At 38.2% G+C, this 22,724-nt stretch overlaps 1 protein-coding gene and 1 pseudogene across 1 annotated transcript; one reads left to right on the plus strand and one right to left on the minus strand.

Annotated features, from left to right (window-relative positions):
- Nucleotides 1-8,534: 8,534 nt before the first annotated feature.
- Nucleotides 8,535-11,588, minus strand: LOC136277579 (uncharacterized). Its single transcript, XM_066159959.1, has one exon. It carries the CDS (start codon nt 11,586-11,588, stop codon nt 8,535-8,537), a length of 3,054 nt encoding a protein of 1,017 aa, XP_066016056.1.
- A 2,867-nt stretch (nt 11,589-14,455) lies between these two features.
- LOC131773908 (uncharacterized) lies at nt 14,456-19,230 on the plus strand (annotated as a pseudogene).
- Nucleotides 19,231-22,724: the final 3,494 nt, after the last annotated feature.

The raw sequence follows: 22,724 nt of genomic DNA on the forward strand, positions 1-22,724 counted from the left end.
CTTTAATTATACAGATCTTAATATACAAATTGTAGATAAATCAACAATTAAAATAAATAAAAAGGAAAAAATGAAAAAATCACAAGATCTGAATAATTAGGTCACTTTATACAGACTAAGAGGATTCGTTTTAAAAATAAACTGCCTCTATTAAAAAAACATATATATATATATATATATACATAAAAAATATATAAGTTTGCTCAAATAGTATGAAATATCATGACAAAATATCGTTAATCAATTATAAAAATCTATCCTTATGTTAAATTTATTAAGATAAAATTTATTGATACTGTTCTTAAATGATGAGAAATGTTCAATTGTTCTGATATCTAGTGGTTGGCAATTCCACAGGTCTACAATACGATTTAAGAAAGAAAACTTAAAAACATCAGTTTTAAAAAGGCCTTTCACCACTGTAGCTTCATTATTTCTGATGTCATATTTGGGTGTCTTAAAATTTACATATGACAAAACATTGAAATCAATTTAACCTTTTAGGCACTTAAAGGAAAAAAGTTTCAGTTTGACAAGTCTCTCTGGATAACTTAAGTCAGTTTTCAGGATAAATTTAGTTGCACGTCCTTGTACACGCTTAAGTTCAGTGATCTTTTCTTCAGAGTAAGGTGATCAGACCTGTGAGGCACACTCCAGCTGTGATCAAATAAGTGATTTGTATAAAATTATCAATGTTTTCTGATCACATTCATTGGTACAAGTTGTTTTGATCATGCCCAGCATCTTGTTGGCTTTACTGATGAGGATGTCAATGTGATTATTACAAGATAACTTGATAGAAACATGCACACCAAGGTCTGACAGAATCTATGAGCCATTGAGCGTATAGGTTGAATTGACAATATTATTTTTCCTTCTGATTGTAAGATATTTACATTTCTTTGAATTAAACTCCATGAAGTGATCAGCCGACCAATTGTTTAGATTTCACAGGTCACTTTGTAGTTGTTGAACATCATTAATGTTATCTATGATTCTGAAGCATTTCATGTCATCAGCATACAGTTTTACAGTGGTGCTCGAGTGTATAGCTTTAGGAGCTGTATTCATATAAATTATAAACAAAAGTGGTCCTAAATTGGACCCCTGAGGCACTCCCGATGATATTGGTAACAATGATGATTCACAACCACCAATGACTGTTCTGTGGTGTCTACATGTTAAATATGATCTAAACCAGGAAAGCAGTTTACCTCTTATACCCACATCAAACAGCTCTTTCAATAAACAGTTAAATGAAACAGTCAAATGCCTTGCTGTCACTGGATAACTTGTCTGGTTCAGGCTCACTAAAAGAAAACAGTCTTCCCCTCCTCCTCTCTTGCCTTTAACTTTGGCCGCTGCTTCCTCCTAACTCCACATAGACACTTGTGTCAATTTCCTCTTCCATTTCTCTTGTGCTATGGAAGATGAACTTGTGGTCCTGGCACTTCATAAAAACTGGCAATAACTGTTCTCACCTCTGTAACCTTCTTTCTCCCAAGATGACGAACTCTTTAAAATTCAATGTTGCTGACCTAAACTTGGATCTACTCAATTGTCTTTTCCAGGATAGAGAATCCCTTCAATGCCCTCCAATTGTTGCAGTTGTAGTCAACATTTTTGAGTGAGCTGTGCTGATATTCTTTCTGCCATGTTGAACATTTGCAGGACTAGATCCTCCGCCACATCAGCTTTTTTGCCCAATATAAACTGGTCTATGTTAAATAAACATGTAAAATCACTTTTGGAGTTACTTCTTAACTTTGTCTTCCATTCAGATGCTTAGGCCACCAGAAGCTATGCACAATTTGACACACGTGCAAGCAAAATAATAAGAATAATGTTTATTTAACTTGGTTAAAGCAATAATAATAATAATAATTAATAATAATTTATTTCTTATAGAGCACTATTTACAATGACAGATCAATAGCACTTTACAATTAGTGCCTCTAGATATTAAAATCTCAACTTATTCAAAAATAATTACATATTACAATTAACTTGGCTATTTACAATTCATAACTTGACCACTATTGAAGAATTGCCTGAAAAGAAGTCTTAATTGAATTCTTAAAAATTTCTACAAATCCAATATTGCGTAATTGTAATGGTAGCTCATTCCATAGATGCGGTGCAGCTGCCTGAAATGCACATTCACCCAGCATTGCCAGCATTTTGCCTCTCGGTGGCTCTAATAAAATACCTGAGTTAGATCTAAGATTGTACGAGGACTTACGTTTGATGACCAAAAGATTGCTAATATATGTGGGTGCGAGGCTGTGAATGGCTCTAAAAGCTAATAATAAAATCTTAAAATGTATACGCGCTGGCACAAGTAACCAGTGTAACTCATAGAGTGCTGGAGTGATGTGAGAATATTTCCCAGTATCCATAATTAATCTAGCGGCAGCATTTTGCACGTGTTGTAACTTGGCTATTTGCTCTTTGGGCAGTTACAGTAGCTAACCTGTTCGTGATGTATGCGTGTACCAGGGTGAGTAAGCTGTCTCTCAATAAATACTTCTTAACGTGTCTAATATTGTGCAAGTAGAAGAAACCTGCCATACATACATTAGTGATATGGTGGTACATACATTAGTGATATGGTGGTGCATATTCAGGTTTGGATCAAGCCAGCTTCCGAGGTTCTTAACTTCTCTTCCGTAATGGGGATAAATTTGCTAAGGGGGGAGGTGATACTGGGGCGTAATCATTGGGGAGTGCTGGTAGCCCTTGCGCCATGTTATCGAGATTGGAACCGATGGTCTCAATTTTCTGAAAAAAGAAAGTTCCCAGTTGATTTGGCAAGTTACTATTATCGTCCATGGGTGGATACACTGCCCTGTTATCCCCCTGATTGAGTAGCTTCTTCACCGCTAAAAGTAGGTGGCACTGACTGTTGCTATTATCCTGGATGAAGTTATGAATTTGCGTCGAGCTTCATTCATCAAAGCATTCGCACTGTTCTTTTTTACTTTGTACGCCAGCATATCCTCCTTAGAGCCGGTTCATCGCCACTTCTTCTCAGCCTTCCATTTCTCCCACCTTGCCACCTTGATTTCCTCGTTGAACCAGGGAACTAATGGCCTAGAGCGTATCACTTTTGTACGCAATGGTGCAGCCAGTTGAGAGCATGAGCTAAGGTTGTGTTATAGCTGTTAACGAGTTCATCAAGTGTATCAGGAGTGTTTTGGCAGAGCTCAGAGGACAATATATCAACCTGTAGCTTTTCTCTGTTAATGTCCTTGATTTTTCTGTTGGACACCTGTTTTGCTTTCGGGGGTGGTTTTCCCAACTCAAGATCGCATAGAACAGTAATATGATAAGTAATCAGTCATAGGCTTAGCAAAGAACAAAGAGTCCGAGCATCGAGTGATAATCAGATCCAGCATACGTCCAGAAATATGTGTAGGCTTGTCAGCAAGCTGCTCAAGGCCCATTGAAGTCAGCAATTCCAGGAAACAAGCAGCATCCGAATCATTGGGAACATTCACATTAATATTAAAATCGCCAGTGATTAGAAATGGCTCAGGGGACAAAACGACAGAAACACGCTTGTGGAGACAGGATGAGTGGGAGAGTAGAGAATTTAGTTTACTAGTTTTGCAGTAAACCTTGAATAACACTCCCTGTCTAGACTCAGCACTTTACATAGCGACCAATAACTGTTGAGAGCATGAGCTGAGGTTGTGTTATAGCTGTTAACGAGTTCATCAAGTGTATCAGGAGTGTTTTGGCAGAGCTCAGAGGACAATATAACTGTTGCTAACAATAACTGCTAGGTAGGATCTGCAGATGACTTGAAAGTATCCAAAGTTGAAATAAGTGTTAGAACGAGCACTAGCAGCATGGAGCATCTTAAGACACGTCGGCCCGCCATGTAGAGGTTGAGAGGTTACCTGAAGCAATCAGCTGAACCTGGAGGGAACAGCTGGTATAACCTGGTCATCAGCACTGTAGTTATGAGATATATATGGCAAATATGCCATATCCTCCATGTAATGGGAAGTTAAATTGTTCCTTCATTTGTACATCTAAAAAACAACCTTAACATCTAGGATGCTAAGTTCTCTTACACCTTTTGAGAGATCATTCTAGTGTTGCACAGCATCATACTTAAATGAAGACTTTTCTATTGCTGAAGACATCTGATCTGGATAATATGAAGCCTTAACAAATGATGTTGACTTCTTAATGAGAAAAGAAGTGACTTACTCTGATGTCCTGAGAACAAGATTAAGATGAGCTGCATGGCTTGGTTTTGGAGGCATTCTAAATGCCGAGAATTCTTCTTGCTACAATTTTCCCTAACTATACTTTTGCACATATAATAAAATATGGTAAGGTTTGTTTACAAATTGTGCAAAAGAAATCCAAAAAACATTGAAGAGAACTGGATTTCTTGAAATGCTTTGAAGGAACAGGTCAGGGTCTTGACTCAAGAAGTTTGAAATGATATCCTCTTCTTCTCTTATCGATTGCTTTTGTGGTGTTTTAGTCAGATACCAAGGTCATGAAATTATTGATGCAGAGTTGGTGCTTGTTTAAGAGAGGCAAGATGTTGTCCTCAAATACTCAAAGTTTAGGTACACTCTGCCATGTGGGGCTAAACATTAACCCCTTCACTGCCGGCCCCCCTTTGTTACCCCCTGTGCAGGGCCTATCTTCCTCTTTTTGTGGTATTTTAAAGTTGCTTAGAATCAAATGTAATTAACTATTTAGCAATAGAACCTAGCCCAAGAAAAGTATACATCTTCTGAGACTGCAATAAAAAAACCTTTATTTTTAGCTTGTGCAGTTGCTGATTTTTGAAATTTGATACCTGATGACGTCATCTGAATATAAAAACTAGTATAAATAAGCAACATTTTGGGGGTACAAATATAAAATTGAGACTTATTTAGCTTGGAAAATTACTTCACTGGTAATCCAAAGCAACTTGAAACAATTTTTGAATAACTTGGACTAGTATTATTTACAGAGAGAACTACCAAATAACAATTTTTGAAAGAGGACATTTAGTAATAAAATCTGAACACAAATGGCACTTACATTCATATGCTGTCATGCTAAATTTCACTAGATTATTTACTGTGTACAATAGAATTAGATCTAAGGAGAACTTTTTGATCAAGTTGAGTTTCAAACCCAGTAATTGAATTTAGTGTGGTAAAGTTCAAAACGGAAAATAATGAAGTCCTGGGTTGCTTGGACAGTTCTGACAATTGTAGCGTGTCTTTGCACACTCCTTTCTTGTAGCACACTTTGCGTCTCTTCTGAGGCTTTCGTTTAGAGGCTGTTTCTGGAACTGGCAAAACAAATTGATGTTCAGTAAGTTGCATGATGTTCTCTCTTGGAATCTCCATGTCAGCAGCATTTTCATTTTCAAAGAGAAGGGCTGCAATCACTTCACATTGAAATCCCAGGAACGGTTTTCAATGACCATCCTTCTGATAAACGATGAAGTGAGGGGAGCATGTTGTTACCTTGCTGCTCTTTGCCTTACACAGTTCACACGATTCCTACTATCTCTTTCATTGGAAGCTTCCTCGTCACTGCTTTCTGCAGAATTCTGAGCAATATTGTCCTCGTTAGATGAAGAGGCATCTTCAGACTCGACACTTTCGTCTTCACTTGCCAACTCATACGATTCATCATTGTTTTTCATCACCGTCGAAATCTTCTTCATCTCCCGAATCATTCCAAATCCTTTCTAGAGCTTCCTGGGCATTGTACCTTTGCTCTCTTGCTGACATATTTTCCAATATTCCCGAATTTGCCTCACATCTTCTCAACACATGACAGAAACAAGATGGCGGAAAGTCAAAGGCAAAACAGACTCCCAAGTAGCAGAGGGTCCCATAGGTAGAAGGGTTTTACATTCGTAAAAATTAAGCATTTGAAGTCTGACCTTCATTTTAACATTTGATTTCATGATGTTTACACCTTCTTTAGCAAGAATAGCCTTTTTTCATCATTTTAAGCTTATTGCATGGCTATTTGAGAAGATAACAAGATTTTTAAATCACAAGGAAATTGAGGAGGTGGACAAGCAAATTGAGAAGGTGGAAAAACCACCTTTTTCTTTGGTAGACAATTTCTGTTACAAACAACTCCACTAAGGTGTCATGTGGCCACAAAAATATGCTTTAAAGAGTAGATTGATTCATCTTTGCGTCTTCATGAGATGGTTTCCAGACAAGTGTACTTATTATAGGTGGTGTGACATTTGCACTTAGTATTTTAGTAGTACTTGGGTTGGGGTTTATTTGATAGCATTGTGGAGAGATTTTGTCCTTGCCTGTAACGTATAGATCGTAAAGATAATAATCGAGTCAAAGAAGGGCAAAAAGAAATTGTTTCTCATGAAGATCCAAGCTGAGTAGGAAGTTTGGGAGGTGTTAATGCATTTGCTAAAGCACAGGAAATAAAACCTTCTAAAGCACGATGCCAGTTGGAAACGACCCTGCTACTACTGTGAAAGCTGCTGCGTTGGGAGGGGTCAGCGGTCACACTGATACGATCGAGATGCAGAATCTAAAATGTAAGAAATCTTCATGCCAAACAAGATCAAATTAATGCCATGGGTGAATTTGTGTTAAACATATTGTAAGAGTGTGTTTCCTTAGGACTACATGACATCTCAATTATGCAAGTATAGAACAGTCCTATGTAAAATTGGAACAATTGTGTTTCTCTTAAAAAGAGATGATGCACTTTTCAAGCAGGAAGGTGCAAAATGTTGGCAGGGATGAATGACGCGTTTTGCTCATGTCTTCACAAGAAGTAGCTACCGTTAATGGCATGGGTATTCATTTTGAAATAAATAAATAAATAATGACTTTACTGGATAACACAATTATCGGTGGAACCAGTAGTTCTCATTGTGGTCCACTAAAGCTTCAAATTGAAATAGCAAAAATATGAAGTAAAAATAAAGTAAAAAATTAAAAATTAGAATTAAAAATTAATTAAAAATTAATTAAAAATTAATTTAAAATTTCTGCTTATAGTAAAATTATCAACTCTGGAGTTCCGATCTATATATTTCTTATATGGTTGATTTTTAAATTTACAAAGGGAAGTGAGACCCCTAGTGGCACTGTCTAGGTTGTTCCATAATCTAGTGCCACTTGCAAGGAATGAACGTTTGCTGGTCATAGTGCTAAAGAAAGGTGTGGATATGTCCATATTAGTTGACGTCCGAGTTGTGTAACGATGTCAATATTTAACATAACAAATATAAGGATTAAAGTAATCAGAACATTTTACTAATAGGAATCCAACCTAATCTCTTAAAAAAGGCCCACTAATCTTTCAGTGCTTACATTTAAAATTACTCTGGCACAACGTTTTTGAATTATGAGGGGCCTTTGTAAATTATCAATCTTAGTGTTTCCCCACACTGAACAACAATATTCGAAAATTGGTTTTATTAGCGTTGTATAGCAAATTCCTAAGTGATAAATTCAGGTACTTTCTGGCTCTTTTAAGATTTACCCTAGAACCTAATTTAGTGATCATGTAACCTATATGGCTATTTCAATGAAGATGCTTGTCTATCTTCACACGAAGCAGCTTTTTGTTCATGGCCTCTTTGATTGCAGTGCCTCGCAACGAAAGGTTAAGCGATGGGTTTGTACAGTAGGAAAGTTTTTGCTTGGTTCCAAGAAGTAGCGATTTTGTTTTCTTCGCATTTGGGACCATCTTGTTTAGCGAGAACCAGTGATTTGCTTTGTTGAGACTTCCCTTGTGGAATGCCTCGAGTAATTGGTAGTGTGTCAGACAATGATCCATTGATACAACATCGCGGTGTTTGATCATGTAGGTAAGACTCAAACCACCGCAGAGATGTATTATCAGTGTCGTACATACTGATTTTTGATAAAAGTAAGCTGTGGTCTACCAGATGAAAAGCTTTACTAAGGTCCAGCAATACTGCGCCAACAAGTTCTTTCGAGTCCATACCTTTGAGCCAGTTGTCAGGAAGACTAAAAGTGCTGTTTCACAAGAATGATACAGGTAATATGCTGACTGTTTACTATGTAAGAGCGTATCTGATGTTATGTGACGATAAGTTTTTCTCGCCCCAAAACTGGAAAACTGACTCTTCACGGACGGAACAACAACGACTGGGGGAAATCACTCTGTAGAGACGACTCGGCAGCGAGAACGGAAACTCGTCACGATTTCCTGGTACACGGAGATCTACTTCGAGCGAGCTTATACGGACGTCAAGGATAAGACAATCTTGGTTCCACAGTACTTTAATTCTAGGTCAGGCCAACAAGCGACACGACCTCTAGCATACTCTAGTTTGTAATCATCAAAGCTGTACAAGGTACTTGCTTAAGAACTAACTGGTGTGAGGTGCTATTGTTACAGAAATTGCAATATTTGAATAAGGACACAAAGGAGCGGAAAAAAGTCTCTTTGAAGTTAAACGAAAACTACTTAAATATTCCATCTGTTTCTACGACGGAAAGAATCTCAAAATTAAAAAGACGGATGCAATAAACTCTAGGCCATTAAAGTAGGAAACAACGATCTAAAAACTGCTGGGCTATAGTTAGCTCTGACTCAGAGGCCCCATGCACAGATAGAGCATAAGTAATATTAGGTAGGACAATGGAATTAAATAAAACATCTACTTCTGCTTGGCTACATCCTTCTTTGCGGAGGCATCTGATAACGTATAAACATTTATTAGCTTTACCTAACTTTTCTTTTAGGTGAGTACTGAATTTGCAGTTCGGCTGAAACGTGAGACCAAGAATGGTTATTGTACTAGTCTGAGGTATGCCAAAAATACTTTTGTAGGCCTCAGCAGTGTGACCTTTTTTATACATAATAAGCTCTTTACATTTAGTAGAATTTGAATTCATTCTATTTTGGCTTGCCCACTGTAAAAACTGATTTATTAAGTCTACAGAGTGATCTTTATAATAATATACCGGAGCAATAATCGTACAGTCATCAGCGTATTTGAAACCAAGTGTCTCGTTCCCTAATTTAATTTCCAGATCGTTAAGAAATATATTGAACAAATAAGGTCCTGAAACACTACCCTGGGTTGTGCCCTTGTTAACTGTTTTCCAATTACAGACATGATTCCCGAAAATAACTCTTTGTTTTCTATCTCGCAAAAAACCTAACCACCAGTTTATGATATACGGGTTAAGTGGTAGACTCTTAAGTTTCTCAGCAAGGAGTTGATGGCTCACAGAGTCAAAGGCCTTACTGAAATCCATCGCAAACATCCGCACTGCCTTGCACTTGGGATCATCAACAAACTTGCAGATCTTATTCTGTATAAGTAGCAGAGCATCTGTGCAGCTCCCTCCTTCTCTATACGCGAATTGACTATTCAACAGCTGTTCTTCTACCGGCCTTTGGGCGTGAATCTTATAGACTGCCTTTTCCAGGGCTCTTGCTATTACAGGGGTAACGTTGATCCCCCGGAAGTCCCCTCTTGCCACTGGAACATCAACTTTTGGCAATGGGTTTATACTTGCCCTTTTCCACGATCTAGGCCATTGGTGCGTAGCGAGAGACAAATTCCATAGCTTAGTAATGATTGGAGTGAAGATCTCCGCATGGTCTTTCCACACCCAATACGGAATTTGGTCAGGACCAGTTGCAGTCTTCTTTAGAGTACTCAGTGAGTTCCATACATATCGTTCACTAATTTCTGGGACTTTCACTTCAGGACCAATTTCAAGTAACGCGGGCTCAACGTAATCGCCATCCGTACACAGGTCACCGAAATACTCGTTCAAATCTTGAGCGGTCTCTCTATCCAGCGAAACATTTGTGGACCGCCGGCGTTGAGATATCAAGTCTACGTTTTTCCACCATTCTCTGCTCCCCATTTTGCCCTCCAGAAGCATCCTTCTGTTTTCGCCAATAACCTTCAACACATTTCTACTAAGCTCTCTATGCTTATTAGTGCGTAAAACAGAGATGCGAGACTTGCTACGTAGGATGTATTTAACTAGCGGTGTCATCCAACTTGGATCACGGGACGAAAGGGAAACCGTTCGTAAAGGCATGCACCAGTTAATATTTGACAGGATCTTCAATTCTAAGATGTTCACAGCTGTTTCGATACTATCCGCCTCCAAAACATCATCCCAGCATTCTGATGCGAGGGCAAGGTAAAGAGCTTGCTTCCTATGCTCACGACAATCCCTAAATTGCACTTTCTTACGAATAGGCTTGAGTTTCTTGCCCGTTGGAACTATAAATCCAATGTGATCCGTCTTAATCAGCATCTTTATAGATAAAGCTTTTCCGAAGAGCTCTGGCCTATTTGTAAGACAATTATCCAAAAATGAATCCCCTCGTGTTGGAAAATCCACTAAAGTGGTCCAACCAGTAATGCGTTTAAGTCTCGTGAGATCAAGGTGATTAAGATCGCCACCGCAAACAATAGTAGCGTTTGGGTGATTATCCAGCATTGTGTCAAAGAAATTAAGAAGATAATCCATTAAATCGCATTGCTGGTATGATGTTTTCGGGGGGTGATAAAGACCAGATAAAAGAATGTAATTCCCACTTGGCAGCAACACAGTCAGGCAAATAAACTCATATAAATTAGAACGATAAACATCAATAACTGAAAGATTACTCCTTGTATAGATAGCAACACCTCCCCCATTCCTTAGATCGCATCCAGACCAATTCCTATCCCTTCTGAAGATATTATAACCCGAGATATTAACCACCGTATCGGGTACCTCAATTTTTAAATGAGTTTCCGACACAACACAAGCATCGATGTCATTATTTCTTAAGTCGGCCTCCAAAGCCACAACCGCTCGCACCCGACTAGTTGTTTTCCCCAAACTACAGATGTTAATAAACAAAAGTTTAGGGACAGCAAGCTGACCAGAACTAATAGAGGTGTGTTCGCGGGACACCACTTGTTTTGGTACACTGACGAGATTGCTAGGGTTTCGTCGTTTTTCAACCCGCAGCCGGGGAATAGCAAACCCACTTTCCGCCCTTCGTCCAATGACGACAGAAATATTCTGAATAGTTCTCTCCTTCACATGCTGAACATTTTTTCTCAAACCTCCCCGATTACCACGAAACCTGAGCAGCTGTAGTTTCTTAAGCGTCTCTAAGACAGGGCTCGAAGGTTTACCAGATTTCTTTCTCAAACCGAGTAAATAGTTTCTTCCATAACATGGAATCTTACTTTCGTCAGACCAGGTTTGCTTTCGTAGATCATAGCTCTTCTCTGAAGAAATAGGACCAGGGTTCGTCTCCACATCCATAAAAACTGTAATGTCTATCGTTAACAGGGAGCAATCCGTCACCGCAAGCAGTATATAACCATGTTTAACCCATTTCATGATAGGCCTTCGAAGTCTATCATGGCGGTGCGCCCTTGTTGAGTAGCACTTACGAGCTGAGAAGGAAATTCCAAAGACGTCGCAACCAACCGAACTTTTTCCTCTCCAAATAGGCTTGAGAGAGTCAAAGTCTTCATCCAAGTATATATTGTAATAAAATTGAAGCTTAAAATTGATTAAAATAGCTAATAGAAGAGGAGCCAATATCCTCGTGGCCGCCATACTCGGCGCCTGCGCACAGCTGATATAGAAAACAATACCTATCTTAATTGCAGTAGCGCAGCTCAGGAAATAAAAAAAAACGGAAAAGCAATTAAAAGTTTCTGCTTATTTATGCAAGATTGGTTTGGAAACCATCGCATGAAAAGAAATTAAATTTATGAGTATAAACTCAGCTGCTATCTACCATGAAAACCAATGTTTCCAGAAAGACCATTAACACTTATATTTACCCAAAAAAAAAACCATGTAATAGATAACAAAAGTGCCGACAAGCAGGTGCATATGATGAAAGCGAGTAACAACAAAAATCTATTCAAAAGCTACTGTGGTTTTTTAGGCATTTTTTGATGTATTAAAATGAAAGGACTTGAAATGGTTAAATGTGAAAGTTTACGAATGAATATGTATCGAATAACACACACGGGAAAATCAATGAATTTTCCCGTAACAGTGAAGTAATCAAGCTATGATCATGCAACATGCCTCTCCAGTGGTTTAGATATTACAGGCAATATGGAAATGGGGTGATAGTTGTTTCTATCATGGATTGAGTTGTTCTTGGGAACAGTAGTCGGCTTCGCTCTCTTAAAGTTGTCCGGGAAAGAACTACTTGCAATACCAGCATTGTAGATGTGGGTTAGAGAAGGAGCGACAGCATTCAAAGCTACCTTTAAGGGTTTAATTCCGATTCTATCAAGTCCTGTGGCTTTATTATCAGGAATGTTCTTTAGATCTTCAACCACCTGTTTCAAAATAATTTGTGGGATGTGGAATACGGTTGAATTATTGATGCGACTTTCAACAAAATCAGTGAGTTGTTGATTTTATTTGTTAGTATCCACTACTGGGATAACCGTATCTGCGTTTTGTTGGATATTAGTAAAATGTTTATGGAAGGTGTTGGCCATTTTGCCTGCACATTATGCCTGCAAGAATGTTTGATTTGGCACGTGCTTTGAACTGGTCTCTATGATACATAAGCTGTAAGATGTCATTGTTCATCCACGGCAATAAAGGCTTATGTTTCACTCTTTTCTTGACAATGGGGGTGTGTCGATTCATCACATTGTTGAAAATCCATTCCCAAGTGTCGAGCTTTTCGTTAACATCATCAAACATATTGAGAAGAGACCATGGAGCATTGTCAAGGTCGGCAACAAACTCATTGTGATTCAGGTTTTTTCAAGTTACGGTGGGAGATCTCATCATGTGAGAATTTTCCAGACTTAATGCCACGATACTTATGCACAAAATATACTGGGTAATGGTCACTCATGCCTTGAGTAGGAACTATAATCTCCACAATACGGGCACTAACTGACTATTACAAGGGCAAATTAACAGAAAGTGCTTTATTAGACAAAGCATGACAAGTAGCCACCAAAGTACATGTGCTATTAGATGATAAAAAAATACTGCAAGCTTTGAAACAACCTCAATTGACAGAATTATTACAGAGCTAGCAAAAATTAACACGTCACCAAAGAACATTTCTCACAGCTGGAAATGAAGGACCTGCTGTAGCAGTAGATGGTAATTATGATGATTCTGAAGGTCTTTTAAATCAAAGTGTTACCAACAATCTTCTCTATCAGCTTGCTAAAGCAAAAAAAAGAGCTTAACACCTGCTACTCCCAAAACGGCTCCACCACTCATTTCTGTTGTACCGTCTACAAGCGATAGTAACAAAAGTTTGAGGTAAAATTTGAAGCCTTCAGAAAAAAACTAGAGAAGAGTAAGCAAAAGACATCCAAAGAGCTCAAAAAATTAAAATCATTACAAGGTTAGGAAGATTTTAGGAAGGTTTTCATGACGAGAAAAAAGTGACAGCTTGGTTATGAAGACTCGGGAGAAGAGCGGAGGTGAGGAGTTACATTGCTTTATATATGACCACTGGAGTGCACAAGTGCCTTTTCCTGATCTGATCCATAATCTGACCTATGATCCAGTCCATGATCCATTCAGTCTGATCCTGGTTTTGGTTTTAATGATGTTGGTGTCGTGGTGAGAAAGCATAAGCACACAGTAGGTTGAGGATATATGTATGGGCTATGGATGGGAAGGTACATAAGAAGGGTTAAATTATGCCTAAATAACCTGAAAAAGAGTAATGACCACCTTGCATTCCTCTGACTTGCACCATGAGGAGCAAATGAGTAAGCATTGTTCTTCTGGGGAACTGAATCAAAGAAATCAATGAAGAAAAGTTGATTAAAATTTTATGTATTCTCATTAGTGGGTTTTGCTTGTCTAATGAAAAACATTGTCAAGAGGATTTTTACCGTGGTATGCCACTGGCATTGCATAGAAAAATAACATCAGTTTGAGAATTGTATGATATGCACAATTTGATTTTGTATGTTTTGTGGTGACGACGAACCATTTGAGGGATGGCTGTTTTCTAATCAAGGTTGCACTAGTTCTGAATTACAAGTGGAATAGTAATACAGGATAATGTAATAAGTTAGAGTTGGTACTCAAATGAATAGGCTAAAAGATGTTTGGTTTCTGTAGTGATAACTTGACAGCAGTTTGAATAATTATGTGAAAAATGCAGCATTATTGGCTGTGGTCACACTATGCACTTTTGCCCTTTGTAAACTTGTTGCCAGTTTTACCAAGGAAACTTAAATTTAGAAGTGTGACTGATTTTTCCCCAAGAGAACAAGATAGAACAATAGAATTTCCCTTGACATTAACCCTACATGTATTGAAGGGGTAAACTGAAATTCCAAGGTAGTTAGCCAATAGATGCTTATCGGTAAATGCGCTGATGACAGATTTTATTTTATTGCATCACGTTTTTTTGAAAAACATCAAAGTGAAACACTTTTGTCGTGTGCTTGTATGTGTGTCAAATGAAGAAGATGACATGGTTTAGATCCAATGTGTAAGTATATATCATTTGCAATCAGTAAACTTTTCATTTGACTGAATTTCATCACGACTTAACTACCTTGTTTGCTATAGCTTTTAATAATTGGCTCATGTATTTATTTAATTATACAGGTCATGGACTAGAAGGAAATAACTGTTAAATATCAGTGATGGCGGTTGGTCGCAGTTGTATTTGCTCCGCTTCAATTTTATTTTTATTCTTGTTCTGTTGTCTAAGTCGTTCGTTGTGTCATCCGAGTACGTTCCTTTTTGGTTTTTGTCGTGTTTTAAGCGATGGTGAAGTTGCGATGAACATTGATGAAATGGATTTGTACCTTGCAATTTGCTCGTCATGGATGAAATCGACCCGCCATCTTGGATTACAATCCTCAACAAGGACGAGTCGCTACTTTACTTCGCGAATACCTTACACACTAAACTCTATTTCTACTTTCAATGTTACTCGACTTCGGCGGGCAAACAGTGGTGACATCAATCCTAACCCTGATCCTTCTATTACATCGTTTACAACAAATCGCTTTCGGCAGCGCCATGTAATGCAACGACGTCGTAACCCTTGTAACCTCGTGCAAATCAAGTGTGATTCTGATCTTCATCTTAGAACATCGACAACTAATCTGACTATGTCAGGATTGGAAGTCAAGAGTGGAATTACCGGCAGGGTTTGGCCTATCAATACTGTGGAAAGTCGAAGAACTTTTCCTTCTAAAGTTAAAAATTTGCATAATGCTGTTAACAAGAATAATCTCGTGCAGATTTGCATTACTTCGAACAGGAAACCTGTTATCTCAAACAAATCTACTTTATCGGCTCCGAAGTTTTGTTTGTTTGGCCTCCTGAATTGTCGATCAGTCCGCAATAAGTATCTCTCTATCAAGGACTATGTTGTGGACAAGGATTTTGATATTTTTGCTATTACCGAGACCTGGCTCAACACTGGGGATTATGATAATTTAGTAATCGGAAGTCTTATCCCAAATGGCTATCGCTTTTTACACTCTGCTCGTGATGGAAGAGGTGGCGGCGTCGGATTGCTTTTCAAAAGTTCGTTGCCAGTTAAGCAGACATCAAAGGTCTATCTGGACACCTTCATTTCCTTTGAAGCCATCGACAGTGAAGTTAAGATTTTTTTGCAATCTGTTTCCATCCTTATTGTCTATCGTCCTCCACCCTCATCTGGAAACAATCTTTCAACTGAGCTTTTTATGAATGAATTTTCGTCGCTGTTAGAATCCTATATCACTAAAACTGGCTCACTTGTAATCACTGGTGATTTTAATTTTCATGTTGATGATACAACTGATACTGCGGCGGCTAATTTCCTGAGCTTATTGGAGTCATTTGATTTACAACAACATGTTCGTAGTTGCACCCACAGAGCTGGACATACTTTGGATCTGGTCATCACTCGTGATGCTGAATATATTTTAAATGCTATTTCAGTTGATAATTCCTCAGAGATATCGGATCATTACACTGTTTGTGCTGATCTTCGTTTTAAGCCTAATTGGGAAAGGAAGCGTATTTGTGGTCGGAAATTAAAAGCCATCAGCTTGGAGCATTTTCGACAAGATGTTGCAATTTCTCCTCTTTTGTCTGAATCATCCAATGATTTACTTACGCTGTTTCACTTGTATAATTCGGAGTTATCTAGTGTTTTGGATAAGCATGCGCCATTAAAATCGCGCATGGTTACCATTCGTCCCGCTGCTCCATGGTTTAGTGAGGAGATTAAACTGGAGAGAAGAGTTCGTCGCCGACTGGAAAGGAGATGGCGTAGGACTAGATTTCCCGAAGATCGTCTGCATCTTATTGAACAAAATCGTATTGTCAATGAGCTATTACTCTCTGTCCGCTCACAATATTACACCAAACTTATTGATGATAATTGCCTTAATCAGAGGAAACTGTTTGGCATTGTCGGTAAGCTGTTACATCGGAGTCCTGCACCGCAGTATCCATCTTGCTCTTCCGTGGTGGATCTTGCAAATAGATTCATTGGCTTTTTTGGTAAGAAGATTATTACTATTCGACATGAAGTTATTTATTTAATGAAGCCACAGTAGCAACAACTAGAGTCCATCGTTTGAGCTGTCCTTCATATTCGACCTTACTTCAAATTGTGCACCCTTTGGCATCAAAGTCTTGTGAACTTGACCCTGTCCCCTCTAGAATACTCCTTGGTTGTCTTGATCTCCTTTGCCCTGTGATCTGGAAAATTGTTAAGCTGTCTTTGGAGACCTCTGTCATGCCCACTGAACTTAAACAAGCTGTAATTCGTCCTTTGTTGAAAAAGCCGAGTCTTGATTATCAAGAATTTAAGAACTTTCGGCCGATCTCTAACCTCACCTTCTTGTCCAAAGTCATTGAGAAAGTAGTGGCTTTGCAGCTTGTTGACTACATTGACAACAATGGTCTGTGTGAAGTCTTTCAGTCTGCCTACCGTGCTCACCTTAGCACCGAAACGGCTCTTCTCAGAGTCTACAATGGCATTGCTATGTCCACTGACAATCAAAAATCTGTTGTTTTGGTTCTACAGGACCTGTCTGCTGCTTTTGATACAGTTGATCATTCTCTTCTCCTTGCTAGACTATCTACCCGTTTTGGCATTTGTGACCAGGCACTGGACTGGTTTCGTTCATATCTATGTGATCGCACTCAGTATGTCAGAATCCAAGATGTCTCTTCTGATGTGCATGCCTTACCTTATGGTGTACCTCAGGGTTCCGTTTTGGGCCCCTTGCTGTATTCTTTGTACACCTCCCATTTAGGTGATATTGCAAGATCTCATGGTCTATCTTATCACTTTTATGCTGATGATACACAGCGTCATCGCCTGAGGATATGTCAACATGTACATCTGCTCTTGATGACTGTGTTAAAGATATCGACCTTTGGATGTTAAATAACAAGCTGAAGCTGAACAGTGGGAAGACTGAAATTATAGTTTTTTCATCCTCCTATCGCCCACGTCCTGCGTTAACAAACCTGGTGATTGCCTCTGACACTGTTGACTGTTCAACTACTGCTAAAAATATTGGAGTTATTTTTAATAACTCTCTATCGATGTTGCCGCACGTTACTGCTGTTTGCAAGTCTTCGTTTTTTCATTTAGGCAATATTTTTAAGATTCGCAAGTTTCTTTCTTACGATACATGTAAAACTCTAATTCATGCCTTTGTTACTGCAAGGATCGACTATTGTAACTCACTGCTCTACGGTCAGCCTAAATGTATCTTGAAACGTTTACAGAGTGTCCTAAATAGTGCTGCTAGGCTTATTCACCTTACTAGTAGATATGAGCATGTTACGCCGTTGCTTATTCAACTTCATTGGCTACCAATTGAACAAAGAATAACTTTCAAAATTGCAGTAATTACATTTAAGGCGCTTCATGGTGCTGCACCTAGCTATATCACTGATCTCATCAAGCCTTATACACCTGGTAGACTTCTTAGATCCTCCAATCAATTTTTACTTTCTACATCTAAATTTAATCTTAAAACTTATGGTGGCTGGTCTTTTACTATTGCCGCACCTTCTGTTTGGAATGCACTTCCATTCGAACTTAGATCTTGTAATTCCCTTTCTTCTTTTAAATCTAAGCTCAAGACGTGGCTTTTTAAAATAAGTTATGATGTTGTATAGAATGATGATGTTTTTATAGGATGACAATGTAGTTTTGTAGGTTTAGGATTTTGTTCTTATTTTTATTATGTAAAGCGCTTTTGGACCATTGGGAATTTTTATAGAATGACAATGTAGTTTTGTAGGTTTAGGATTTTGTTATTTTTATTATGTAAAGCGCTTTTGGACCATTGGGAATTAGCGCTCTATAAATACTGTATTATTATTATCATTATTATTATTATTATGTATTTCATTTCAGAAACCAGTATGCTTATGGTGATAAACAGGACCCAATCTATAATGGCTTTCTTTTCAATCGGCTACATTCACAGAATCCAGTACCAAGTGGAGTGTTTCTACAAAATTAATTCACCCCAAAACTTCACTTCATTTAACTCAAGCATAGTTTCATCAAGCAAAATTCTTTCCACTTCACAACCAAGCAATGCTGCTCAACGCTGCAATCATTGGTCTTCAATCGAGTCAAGAACATTAATTTTGTCCTACCAGGAGGATGCCAAGGCAAGCCAAAAGCCCCTAGAGAAAAAGGCGATATGGCAAACTATCTTACAAGCATTCAAAGAGAGCTGCCAGGATAAAGCAATTGAAAGCGAGGAAATTTTGACGCAGCTAAAGGAGAAGTGGAATAGCCTTGTTGAAAACTACAAGAAGATCAAAGATAACAACAAAGCCACCAGAAGAGAACGTGAGTCTTTCAAATTCTTGGAAGAGCTTGACTCCATTTTAGGGTGCAGGGACAAGATTAGCCCAAGATACACATGCAAAACCGATATTTGCACTGATAATCCAGACAAGGATTCCTCAACAGGAGACTTGACTTCACCATCAACAAGAGGCAGAAGTTCCAATTCTGATGGAGAAGGTTGTGCAGAAGTGGACAATGACAAAGCCACACAGGTGAAAATCCTTGAAGCTCTGCCAAAAAAAGCAGAAAAGTGCACCGCAGATAAAAAACAATAAGAAGCCAGTCCAAATTATAAAAAAACTGGAAAAACAAAAGAAAACTGGCAAACGAGAAAGTCTGACTGCATTGCTGCAGGGTCAACAACAAATGCTGACAAAAGCAGAGGAGCATGATCACTTGGTATACTGAACTGTTTTACTGAACTGAAACATTTTTAGTGCTAATAGTTCCTCTGTTGAGTTATTTCTCTACCAAACAGCTGTCTATTTACATTTAAATGAAGTAACTAATACCAGTAATCAACAATTGCTTGTCTTATGTCATTGGCTTCTAATTCATCTTCTTCAACATACTGCACAAGATGGTTATTTAAAACATATGCCAAAATCATTGTTCATTACAATACAATGTTGTGTGAGACAGAATATGCAGTTATTGTCTGAGGAATCTTCATTGTGTCCTTCTCAATTCTTTTGTCCACGTCTGTTTTCTTAAAAGGGATGCATCAGCCATGACTCGAAAGGGTAAGCAGAGTCACCCAAAATGAGGGGTCAAATCTGTGTTCCATTTATATCCATGCATGGCATGGTTAAGATTCTATTCTCTTCGGCTAGTGAGAAAAAATTGCTTAGTCACAATGCACACGCATCATGCATGCTGGTTATTAGGAAAGCCTGTTGATACAGACAAAAAGGCACAGGAGGCATCAACAATCCCTTGAATGATGAAACTTTAATAGTGTCACAGTTATCTTCATGATTTTCCTTTGGAGCTCTTATTGATACTGGTATGTGTGTTTCATCAATTGCACCAACAACATTGGGAAAAGTTGACTTCTCTCTGAAACCTCAAATTATTTTTTACCTCACTTGAGCAGGAGAGGTTGGAAATTTAATGAATTGGTCTTTAAGCTGACAGAGTGCTTGAATAAAGTCCTTGCATACTTCAATAGCAGTAGACTTGGCAATTCCAAACATAAGACCACAAGAACAATAACTATCCCCAGTAGCTAACCTCCATAAGCCTATTACTGTTCTAGTTTTGATCAGTATGGCTGCGCAAAGTATAGTATCTTGTTGCTGGATAAGAGGAGCAACAGCTGTGTAATGAAATGGAATGTTTCCCTTGTAACCCACAAGTTTTCTTTCCACTACATGTTCAAAGCATTTGAATTGAGCAAGTTTTTGAACCAGTACTTAGGGCTTGGAAGAACCCACGCAATACACCAAGGCCGACGTTCCAGCCAAGCAAAAGCAGTTAACACACTGCGTGAAGCAGCTTGTTGTCTTCTCTGGGACTTTTGAGCAATCTGTCTGTTGTTGTTGTGATTGCTTTTGCTCATTGCAACAACATAAAAAAAAGGAATGGAAAAAGGAGAACCATTTCTCTTTGATCTGCATGATTCTCAAACATGTTTTCGATTTATGCACCAGAAGATATGTTTATGCTGAATGAAATTTAGTCCCATCAATCCCTTGTAAAAACCTGGATGTGATTTTCTTCAGTGTGACCTTTTCACTTGGGGAAAATGAAACCTGACATAAATTTACCGCAGGTGGACTCAGCTAAGTTTTCCCCAGGTAAATCAATTTTCCCTTGGGTAAAAGTGCCTAGTGTGACCTCAACTATTGTCTAGATAGTTAAATAGGACACTTAGTAAATAAACCGATAAAAAAACAATAAAGCAAATTAACAATTAAATCATGCGAAACATAAACAGAAAACGACATGGCTTACATTGGAGAAGCTCCTAAATGGTAGCTTGGATAGCTGAAAATATCTTGTAGCTTAGAAGATAGCACGATAGCACTCTCTTGGCAGCAAATAGCAACAAACTTGACATAATCAGGACACTTATTTATCAAACCTGTAACACGATCTAACTTACATAACATCGTTTATTAAGTAATTATTACGGATACCAAAAAATGTTATTCAAATAATCATTAAGCAAACGAAAGAATGGAGGATAAAAAAAGGTGTTTCAAAACGAACACTAAAGACCCAATTTATTAGAAGACAAAGTACACACAAGTGTTCCTTTATTTATACCACTAAGATGCCAATATTAATTCAAATTAATACTGGCAACACTTACATTAACATTTTGTAGTAATACCCAAGAACACTGGGATTTATAACAACCTTTTTGCTAGTGATACCTACATGTATGCCAAACTCAAGGCTAAAGAACTGGACGTTCCCCCCTTGTACGTCTTACAACAGCCAAATACCATAGACGTTATTCGTTTATGTTCAGTTGCCATGTCAAGGAGTGCATCAACAGAAGATTCTTTGCCCAAACACCTTGCAAACTAAAAAAAAACGATAAAAAATGACAATTAATCATTGGAAAAAATGCATTAAGAATATGCAGTATTCCCTTAAATTCTTTTAAAGGCAGAAACTATTAGTTGTTAAGGTATATTTAATCAAATGCACTTCTTCCAGCAGCTAGCCTATCGAATGGTAATACTTATTATCTTGTGAGGGTAAAGATTTCGTACCTTGACACCTCATGATTTACTGAGAATAGTGACTTCTGTATTAAACTTAAAGTGAAATGTCACTTGTGGGTGCATAGCGAGGTTTTGGGACAATTTTTCGTCAGCATGTTGTAGACTGCCTTTTCACCAATTTACACTTCCCTGAGTATATTTTTGTTATTTACAAGAAAAGCAACATCTTTCACAACATTTAGTTGCTCCTGAAGGTTCTCTCTAAGTCTTGTGCTGAGGGAAGGCTGACCAGTTTTAATCCCTTCAGTTGGTCCTCTGCCAACTTGTGTTTCTATGATATCCAGCAGTTCTGACGAGCTGCCTTCACTAAAAGCATCTTTTGTCTCTTCAATGGAATTGTCTTTTCTTATTTGAGCAGCAGGCGTATCTTCTTCACTGAAGACCAGGAAAGTAACATTGAAATGTTTGGTGTCAAGAGTGATAAATACACTGGTTTTGTAGTCCTCTGGAAGAGCATTAAAGTCCCACTCGTGGTAAGCTTTGAACACTGCAAAGAAATTCTTGCAAGGGTATTGGGACTTCTGCCACACTTCACAGGTGCACCTTGGAATTGTTTACTGATTAAGATGTTTATGCTTCGATTTACTGGAACTTATCACATGAAATTCACCTTTCTGGAATTAAAAGGGGATACATCACCAGCTTTTATATTTGCCAGCCTGAAAGCAAGTTTCCGAGTAGTGCTTCGCGAATTGTGGGGGTCTGTCTTGCAGGTAAACAGGAACAGAGGAAATTTACCTTCCATAAGCACTACTGAATTTCAAATTGCTTTGCAGTTATTGCTGATATAGGAATCTGGAATAAATTATTCCACTAAAACGGTGGTAATACCATAAACAAACATGTCCATCGATCTTGGTAAATATTCATGTTTAAATACTTTGTTCTATGCTTCAATTTTGTTCTTGGTATTTACTATGTTGTTTGCTTGCTGTTTATGAAATGCCTGGACCCATCGATAAGCACATGATAGCCAGGTGTTTTCTACATAGTTCTTCAAAGTTTCATGATCTCTGTAAAGGTTGGATTTTCTCAGTGCCTCTACTTGCTCTTTAATTTTATCCTCATAAGATGCGTTGCCTATTCCTTTCATGAACTCTAGAAACATTTCTTGTTTTGCAGACGATAGATTGTTCTTCTTTGATCTTGCCCACCACTGAAGAG

The sequence above is a fragment of the Pocillopora verrucosa genome, chromosome 13, assembly GCF_036669915.1.
Source record: "Pocillopora verrucosa isolate sample1 chromosome 13, ASM3666991v2, whole genome shotgun sequence".
In the NCBI taxonomy this organism is placed as follows: domain Eukaryota; kingdom Metazoa; phylum Cnidaria; class Anthozoa; order Scleractinia; family Pocilloporidae; genus Pocillopora; species Pocillopora verrucosa.